The 9,488-nt window shown below is 43.4% G+C and overlaps 1 protein-coding gene across 2 annotated transcripts; it reads left to right on the forward strand.

The window, feature by feature from the left end:
- Nucleotides 1-120: 120 nt before the first annotated feature.
- On the forward strand, nucleotides 121-9,469 carry HPF1 (histone PARylation factor 1). 2 transcript variants are annotated; one of them, XM_088163614.1, is made up of 8 exons: nucleotides 121-513; nucleotides 1,882-2,041; nucleotides 3,952-4,138; nucleotides 4,604-4,702; nucleotides 5,731-5,881; nucleotides 6,604-6,691; nucleotides 7,258-7,430; nucleotides 9,213-9,469. In XM_088163614.1, exons 1-8 carry the CDS (start codon nucleotides 508-510, stop codon nucleotides 9,342-9,344), a joined length of 996 nt encoding a protein of 331 aa, XP_088019740.1. In that variant the 5' UTR covers nucleotides 121-507; the 3' UTR covers nucleotides 9,345-9,469. The 2 variants fall into 2 exon arrangements, with proteins under 2 accessions (XP_088019740.1, XP_014734060.1); XM_014878574.2 differs by lacking the exon at nucleotides 121-513 and adding an exon at nucleotides 723-831.
- The last annotated feature ends 19 nt before the right edge of the window (nucleotides 9,470-9,488 follow it).

A 9,488-nucleotide genomic window follows, 5' to 3' on the forward strand; every position in this document is an offset into this window, starting at 1 on the left:
CTTACTGAAACAAAAAAAGTGAAGGTTATATATAACCAGCTTCCCACTGCCGCCTCCTGTGCCACTGGTTTTCCAGCCCTCTCCTACGCCAAGCGCTTGAGCCGTGTAAGCGGATGTTGCATAATGGGATCATGGGCTGCTCTCAGCTGGGGAACGTGTCCCACTTGTGGCTTGTTACACACGGCTGCCTCGGCTCTTTCATTGAACGGAAGCTGTGATGCTGCTTTTATATTCCTGGCGGCTGTCAATTGCGAAAGCAAAAGATTAAGGGATTGGGGCTTTTTTGTTTTGTTTTATAATTTGTGCAGAAAAGCTGTATTGCTTCCTCTCTCTTATGCCTTTATCTCTGAAGGAGATGATTACATTTCGGGTCATCTCTTCCTCTGTTTGATCCCCATACGCCACCCTAACTCATATTACAGGAATTTGCACGTATATATAATCAGGATTTTTTAAAAAATCAGCCTCGAAAGCGTATCTACGAAGTGTATCTACCGCTGAGGGAACATGCCGGTGAGTCTCCGACTTGTCTCCAGCACCAGCCGCATCCGCCATGCGGGGTCAACTGCGCCTTCTTCTCAACCCCGGTCGCGGCTGTGCCGGGGTTGTCACACCGTGGGTGCCGCCGGCCCCTCAGCGCTCCCGGGCTCCCCTCAGCGCCCCCGGCGGCCGCCGCGCGGGGCCGGGCCGGCTCCGGCGCTGGCGCGGGGCTGCGCAGGCGCGGCGCGCGCGCCGTGTCGCGGCGGGCGCGCGGGATGCGGGCGGCGGGAGCGCATGGCAGGTGGCGGGAAGCGGAGGCCGCGCGGCGCGGCGGGACCGGCCGGAGAGCAGGTGGGGCGGGGGCGGCCGCCTCCGAGCGCCGCGGGGCCGCATCGGCGCGGGTGCCTTGTGGTGTCTGTCGGTCCTCTGTCTCCTTGCGCCTGGTTCCGCTTTGCCCCGTGATTTTGGGGAGAGTCGCAGGGCCCCGCGTTCTCCCGCGCGGCAGCCGCTCCTCCTCCCGGGCCTCTGGCGGGGACCGCCGCGCTTGAGGTGCGCTGGGCCCGCCGGCCGCCGCATCATCCCGGCGGGACCGCGCTGCGAACGGGGACGCGCCACCCGGCTTACCTGGCGGCGGCCCTGCTGCAGATGAAGTGTCCGCCGCATTGCCTTTTTTTTTTTTTAAATCTTTCAAATGCGGGGGTAGCGATTCCTACCAATTCATGGAGACTTAACGTGGGAATGGGGTGGTTGAGGCTACTGCCCCCGTAGAGTGTGCTCGTATGGATCATTTCTTAGCCTGCTTAAAAGCAACTTCACCTTTAAGCTGTTTCTCAAATGCTGCACTGAAAACTGCAGTAGTCGCGATGTTGAATAGCACAGCAGTTAAAATAAGAGGTCTCCACTATCTAAAATAATAGAGGATTTTTGCTGTGTTATTTAATTTGACGTGACAGAATAGTATTCCTACTTTCAACTGTCTATAAAACACGTAAACATATTGTATGCAGTCTGCAGTGTGATTGAAAATGGTCATTTTAAAACAAGCTAGAATTAGATTAAATTTTGGAATTGCTTTCTCCCTTGCTTAATTAACTAACGGAAGTGCTTCTCTTGGTTATATTGACCCATTAATCTCAAAGTAGCAGTTTGCTACTTCAGACATGTTTAATGCATTTGTCAAACTGCACTTTTAATGGGTTCTGTCCAAAACAGATGTTCAAGGCTGTAGATATCCTGCCTTAACTAACAGACACGTCCTAATGGATCTAATCCTTGTTCTTCCATTAATATAAAAACTTTATAGAATCCTTTGGTAGAGCTGACAGAAAGCAACTGAATAAACTGTTTTGGTTTGGTTTTTTTGTTGCTTTTTTTTTTTTTTTTTTTTTTTTTAATCTACAGAGTGAAAAAAATGGAGCTGTCAAGAAGAGAAGATCAAATCAGGCAGATACTTCTGATAGTCTTTGCCAGGAAGCAGAAACATGCTATCGGCTTAGACTGCCTGAGGACTTCTACCAGTTTTGGAAGTTTTGTGAGGAACTAGATCCTGAGAAACCAAGTGGTGAGGTTTTAAATTTTGTGTCTTCTACCTTTCACTCCCAAAAGCAGCCTGAAGGCAGGCAAACTGAAGGTGGTCAGATGCATTTTAATGAAGGTGCAGTTTCAGAGGATATTTACATGAGTGTAAACTAAAACACTGGCTATAATCACTAAGATGTACACTTTAACCTTTCTAAAATGTAACTGCTGAAGTTGTGCAGTGTAAAGGGACTCAATGTGGTCTAGATCTGCCTTTCTTGCAGGTGCATTTAAAATGTTTAGTATGGAACTGAAGTTTCCTCATGTATCATAGTTTAATCCTGGTCAGCAACCGAGCACCATACAGGACTTGCTCCTTCCCCCTTGGTGAGACAGGAGGGAGAATCAAAAGGGTGAAAGTGAGAAAATGTGTGGGTTGAGCTAAAGACAGTTTAATAGGGAAAGCAAAAGCCACAAGCAAAGCAAAACAAGGAATTAATTTACCACCTCCCATGTGCAGGCAGGTGTTCAGCCATCTCCATGAAAGCAAGGTCTTTGTCATGCTGAGCATGATACCATATGCCGTGGAATATCCCTTTGGTCAGTTGGGATTAGGTGTCCCAGCTGCATCCCCTCTCAGCTTCTTGTGCATCCACAGCCTCCTCACTGGGGGGATGAGAGGTTGAAAAGACTTTTCCTCAGTGTAAGCACTACTAAATCTGGATTTCAACCTCTCCAAGTTTTATTATATAACAGAATTGGCATCCCTATGTGCTCTAGAAATGACAGTGTCTTTCAGAGTCATAGAATGATTTGGGTTGGAAGGGACCTTTAAAGGTGATCTGGTCAAACCCCCTACACTGAGCAGGGACATCTTCAACAGAGCCAGCTTGCTCAGAGCTGAGTCCTAGCCAGCCTTAAATGTTTCTAGGTCATCCACCATATCTCTGGACAACCTGTTCCAGTGTTTCACCATCTGCATCATAAGGCACTTTTCTTCTTAAATTTAAGCTGAATCTACCCTGTTTTAGTTAAAGCCCATTACTCCTTGTCCTCTTGCTACAGGCCCTGCTAAAATGTTTGTCCTTGCCTTCAATACCTAAAGTAGTGAAAGGCTATGGTACAGTCCCTGGAGCACTTTCTTCTCTAGTCTGAACAACCCCAGCCCTCCCAGCCCATCTTTATAGGAGAGGTGCTCTAGGCCTCTGATCATCTTTATGACCCTGCTCTGGACCCACTCCAACAGGTCTGTGACCTTGCTGTGCTGATGACCCTGGAGCTGGGTCAGCACTGCAGGTGGGGTCTGAGCAGAGCAGAGGTGAGAATCCCCTCCCTCCCCTGCTGCCCACACTGCTTTGGATGCAGCCCAGGACACGTTTGGCTTTCTGGGCTGGGAGTGCCCATGGCTGGGTCGTGTCCAGCCTCTCATCCACCACCACCCCCAGGTCCTTCTGGGCAGGGCTGCTCTCCATCTGCTCATCCCCAACCTATGTTGATACCAGGGGTGCCAAACGTTCCACTTGGTCTTGTTAAACCTGAAGAGATTCCCATGGGCCCAATTCCTGAGCTTGTCCAGGTCTCTCGGGATGGCATCCCATCCTTCAGGAGTGTTGTCTGCACCCTTCAGCTTGGTGTCATCTGTGCATTTGCTGAGGTTAGCTGATCCTGTCTTGTGTAATAGATAAAGATTAATATTCAACAATACTGGTTCCAGTACAGAGTCCTGAGGGACACCACTCATCATCGATCTCCATCCACACATTGCACTATTGATGGCTACTTTTTATTAGAAGTGTAATAACTCTTAAATGAAAGCTGTCTGGACAAAACAATGTCTGAGTTTTCCTTGTCTAGTGAATAGTGTTTAACTGAATTTATGGAAACTTTTGGTGCCTGTACAGCACTGGAACTTCATGGTCTAGACATGCACCTGATTCATGGTTTGCTTTTCAGATGCACTTGTGTCAAGTGTTGGACTTAAGCTGGTTGGACCATATGATATTATTGCTGGAAAACACAAAAAAGCAAAATCAACAGATGTCAACTTCAATCTTCATTGGAGATTCTTCTATGATCCCCCAGAATTTCAGACAATACTTATTGGGGATAGCAGAACACAGTATCACATGGGATATTTCAGGTATTTTATTTCCTGTGTGCCCTTGCTCCACTACAGCTATGCATAGCTTTTGTCCTCTTTCCATGAAACATAATTTGTGCACTATCGCCAAACAAGAATCTATCTTTTTTGTAGTAGGATATTAACACATGGCTTTATCTTTTTATTAAAAAAGATGGCAGGAACAGGAAGATTGAATTTAAATATTTAATAATCTACCTCCTCCAGCCATCCAGAGCACCTCCACTCACTAGTCTTTAACTTTTGCCATGATACTGAGAAAAAAATCAAATTATCAAAAGGGGATGTGCATTCTCTCTGCATGTATGAATGCAAGCACTTTTCAAGGCTTGCTGTAAGATTTTAGAGCTTTACATCTAAGGGCATTTCTTGGTAGGTTTCTGAAGGAGATAAAATTTAGTTTTACTTTGAAATAGGAGAAACGGACACAGCTTGACTATTTTGTGTGTACTTTTTCATCAATAGGGATGTGCCAGATGAGCTCCCAGTGTGGGTTGGTGCAAATGAAGCTAAGAAGGGTTGTGTGATTTCACAAGTTGGTGATAATGTCTTTGCTGCAGTCAAGTAAGGTTCATATTTACCTTTATTTATAAAAAAAAGAATAGAGAGAAATTGTTAATTGGGAAGTGGGATGTGGAATAATGAAGCTAACTTATTATATGTCTTTCTTAAGAAACCCTCACTTACTTTCTGCTCCTGCTGGCAAGTTGTAAGATTCTCTCAAAAGCCTTTGTAGGCTTTTTGACAATAGTGTTTTCCTTTCAGAACTAAAATAGATAAGTGTTAATTATGCCATTCCGTGAGTATATTGGCAGTGATGGGCTCTAAATTGGAAAAAATCTCCACTGGGTATGTTAAAATAATTATTTTAAGTAAAGAAAGGGCACCTCAAACAGTGGTGGAGGAAATCTGAGTATCATAGCAGATGAATAGCATCTGGTTCTTGCTTTTGCTTACATAAAACATAATTTTTGTATATAATTAATATCTACAAGAAGTACCATTTCTTCCCTGTGGCAAGATAATACTGACATGGATATGTAGTTCAGTCTGATTCATGGAGCTTTACATGTTCCTGTGTCAGGAACATGTAAACAACTGATCTCATCCCTGCTGGTTAAAAATGGAAAGCTCTCTAAGGACAGACACGTGTCAGTCAGTGAAAGCAGACTGGAGTGGCTTCTGCAAAAGAGCTCTTGTGAAGTGCAGAGTTAAACGAGGGCATTTGTTTTGAAAGTACCATGGGGAAGCTCATAAATATGTATTTGTGTGCATGACTTGGATGACAAATGGTGTATGTGGCACGGAAACAACAAACTGAATTCTTAAGATAGAAAGATGAACAGTTACTGAGGCTGAGAGAACCTTCAGCACCTGCAGATTGCATAAACTAGATTGTAATACAGATAAGAAAAGCCCAAGTATTAGTTGTGCCAAACTATTTTCTTTTCTCTTGTTAAGAGGCTTGCATTTTCAAGTCTCTGTATAAATGAACTCAGGACTGCTAATCTTTCTTGTTAAGATCTAGAGGTTTAACATTTAAAAGACAATTAATTTTTTTTGTTTTCTTGACATGTTTCATCTGTTTGCAGATTATTTTTGTCAAAAAAACTTAAAGAAGTGGCTGATAAAAAGAAAAATGCTGTTTTGAAAGACATAGATGAAAAACTAACAAGAACAGCAAAAGAACTGGGTTATTCTCTGGAACAAAAAACCCTGAAGATGAAACAGAGAGATAAGAAAGTATGACTTTCCTCATCTACTGGACAGAACTAAGTTCTGTTAAATTTTTTTCATTTCCTTCCTCTTTGTGTTTTTTCATCCTTCTAGTCAGTAAGGATGCTTCATTAGGAATTTCCTGAGGTAACCAGCTCTCCATAAAACTTCAAGAGAGGGAAGATTAATATAAGTGTTTTCAAATAACAGGATTTAATAAAAACACTTTACTCCTGTAAGTCATAGCTTGGCATTCAATTAAAAATAAAAAGAACAAACCACCACCAGAATAAACCAGTAAGCATAGTAGCCTAAAACTGAAACAAATAGAGGGCATGGAGAAAACTGCTTTAAATGGAAGATTGTTCTAAATAGTTGGGTTGGATCTGTTAGAAACAGGACCATTAAGGACGATATGGATGATAACAGGTTTTTTGCGTACCTATCAAAAATAATTATGGTAGGAGGGGACTAAACAAGTGCGATACAATGCAAATGCAGGTGACTACAAGCGTTCCTAGAGTTCAGAATTTGACTGAAATGGAGTTTTCAGTTATTTCAAACTTCAATACTTGAAATAAACTGCAATGTAATTTGAAACTAAATTCATGTCCTGGAGCCAGAACACCATATTAGGTTTGACCACCAGCAGTTAGTGTTTAAGGTGTTAGTGTTTAATGAGGCGAGTTATTTTTAGGTCACAATACTGTCTTATGATGCTATGTTCCATTTTCTGTCTCTTTATTCAGGTGGTGACCAAAGCATTTCATGGAGCAGGCCTAGTTGTTCCTGTAGACAAAAATGATGTTGGATACAGAGAACTTCCTGAAACAAATTGTAAACATCTTGTTTACTATTCTTTGGCTTTTTTGATGTAAACAACCCTCAGTAAAAAACAAACTACATTCATGCTTTCTACTTAAAAAAATTGAGTGGTGGGAGTAAAACATAGAAGTCCTAATTATCACACTTGACCTCAAAATAGTGTCTTTAAAGGAACCAGATGAGACTCAATGGAACATGCTAAATCTGAGAAAAGAATGCCTGTAGTAGTAGTTTAGATGACCTTTCGTTTTGTATTGTCAAAGCCATGCAGGAAGTAGGTCCAAAAAGCTGATCTACATTCAGGAATATGTGGGTTTATTTCTTATCCACCCTCTTCTCCTAGTGTTGTTTTAACCAGAATCAGTTCCTTGATGCAATTTCATCACACAAATGCTTGTCTCCCTTTGTGAGGAACTGAGAGGGATGGGCATGGGGCAAGAATAACCAGCAGTTCAGGGTGTGCCCAGTTACCTTAGATGTAACATGACACATGGGTGTAGTTTTACCACAGAATACTTCTGTGCATTATTAAATTTCTTTATTTAAACATCTTAATATCTGCTTTTACTTTCTTGCAGCTAATCTTAAGAAAATTTGCAAGGCCATTGTTGATGCTCCAACTGATGAGGATAGAGTGAAGGCCTTTGCACCCATTCAGGAAATGCTGACCTTTGTTCAGTTCGCTAATGATGAATGTGACTATGGAATGGGATATGAGCTGGGCATGGACCTATTTTGCTATGGATCACATGTGAGTACTACAAAAATCATATTTCACAAAATTATGCATTATTTTATACATGGGCTAGAAGTTGTTCTGCTGTAGATTAACTATCCCTAGAGGTCTACAAGAATTTTCTTAATTCATGAAAACTGTTAAAAAGTCACACCTCATAATTCCACGTGAATTTAAAATTGTATGTATGAAAAGTCCAATCCTGCAGTCCAGAAGTGGAGTGTAAAGTGCCTGATCCAGATCCAAATGCACTGAACAGCTGGAGTCCCCTGTCCCCAGCCACTTGTATAGGCAACCAGATCAAGAAACAGCCTGATGTTTGTAGTAATCCCAGCTGTAAGAACGTGAACTCAGGTCAGCTGCCTGGCTGTACTGCATAGGGCACCTCCCACCTGGAGTCTCTTCCCTAGTTGTCTGCTAACAGTGAACATCATCAGTAAGGGGATTGAATTAATAGCACTTATTGCACATCAAAATTATACTTAATGCTTTTTTTTCTGTATTAGCTACTGGCCTGTTGATTAAAAGGGTCATGGCTATACTCAGTCCATGGCTAGAAAATAACACATGAAGTCTCAATATCAACCTAATATGGATGGATCATTATAGAAACACCCCTGCAAAACAGCTGCTTCTAGCAAAACTAGTATTGACTAATTGATGCTCCAGAGTATAATGGGAAAGATAAGATTTTCAATCCTCAGTGTAGGCCCAAAAGAGCTGTGCTGAACACTGGTTAAAATATTTAGCCATTGAAATGTATGAAAACTGACTCCTCTTGCCATACACTGTTAAATAACTAATGTGTTTCTAAGATTTCATGCCCTACTCTAAGTTCCATACAGCATCAGAAAATGTGTGGTATTTTCCTTTGATATCCTACTCATTTAGAACCCTTTCAGAGACTAGACTGCTTCAGCTGCTTGAATCCTTTCTACAACTGGAAGGGCAGTGAAGGAAAGAGTTCCTCCCATTTTTCTGAGTAGGTGGAGGCAAATATTTATCTTCCACACTTCATGCTTCTCAGCACATGAGACTGACCACTGACAGAAAAAATTGTGTTTATAGTATACTGTCATGTGTCTTGTCCATTTTACACTGCAGCTTGAAACACCTGTAACTTTGCAGCTGTTTTCTAGAACTTGAAACCTTCATCTTCTAGTTTAGTAAACAGAAGAAACAGTGGCTTCACACAAGTTTTGCTCAGTTAGGTCCCTGCCTGTCTTGGAGCTCCTACTTGGAGCTGTTTTCCAGTTCTGACTGGAGCCTTCCTGTCCCTTTACTTACAGAGCCAGAGAAACACTAACCCTTTATCTGTAGCCCAAGACATAGAAAAGGACTTGAGTCTTTTCCCCTTCATTTGAGAGATACAATGGACTTACATGTACGATAATGATTGCAAATGCTAAATATGCTCTGATGTTTATATATTTTAAGTGCTTAAAGGGTTACTGTAAGTACCACTGTAATCCCCTTGAACTGCCGGGTGGGAGGAGACATGAGACTATGACAGGATAGGGGACTTCACCTGCAGGCTCTAGCTTGGGATGCTGTAGTGAGTGGGACCATCATCTCTTGCAGTGCTAGCACTTGATTTCTCTCTCACTGCGGCAGCTCGGGCACCCCTGCCTGCCCTTGCTGTGGCTGTCACAGCTGTAGCATGAGGATGTGCTGAGCCATTTTGGGAGGGTTGAAGGGTGCAGTGTGAATGGGGCAGAGCCAGGATGTGGGGCTGCTCCAGAATTAACAAAGCCACTGAGGCCGAGGGCGGCTCTTGTTTTCCCTTCTCTCCCGCAGTACTTCCACAAGGTGGTGGGCCAGCTGTTACCCCTGGCTTACTCCCTACTGAAGAGGAACCTCTTTGCCGAAATCATCGAGCAGCACTTGGGCAACCGGCAGGAGGAGGACCTGGATCAGCTGGCACCCTGAGCTGGGCACGGGGGCTGCAGCTGGAGGGCGGCCCTGCGCGCCCGGGACGGGGCTTGTCTTTGTGTGTGTGTCTTTTTGTACTCAGTGGCGGTGTCCCCTGCGGTCAGTAAAGGTTTTCTAAGGAACGCATTGCTTCCCGGTGCT

The sequence above is a fragment of the Sturnus vulgaris genome, chromosome 4 (assembly GCF_052056855.1).
Source record: "Sturnus vulgaris isolate bStuVul1 chromosome 4, bStuVul1.hap1, whole genome shotgun sequence".
Classification (NCBI taxonomy): domain Eukaryota; kingdom Metazoa; phylum Chordata; class Aves; order Passeriformes; family Sturnidae; genus Sturnus; species Sturnus vulgaris.

Coding starts and splice junctions, on each gene's coding strand:
- HPF1 (XM_014878574.2), top strand. CDS start 775: ATGGCAGGTGGCGGGAAGCGGAGGCCGCGCGGCGCGGCGGGACCGGCC. Junction 2,042..3,951: donor AGATCCTGAGAAACCAAGTG/GTGAGGTTTTAA, acceptor TTTGCTTTTCAG/ATGCACTTGTGTCAAGTGTT. Junction 7,431..9,212: donor TATTTTGCTATGGATCACAT/GTGAGTACTACA, acceptor TCTCTCCCGCAG/TACTTCCACAAGGTGGTGGG.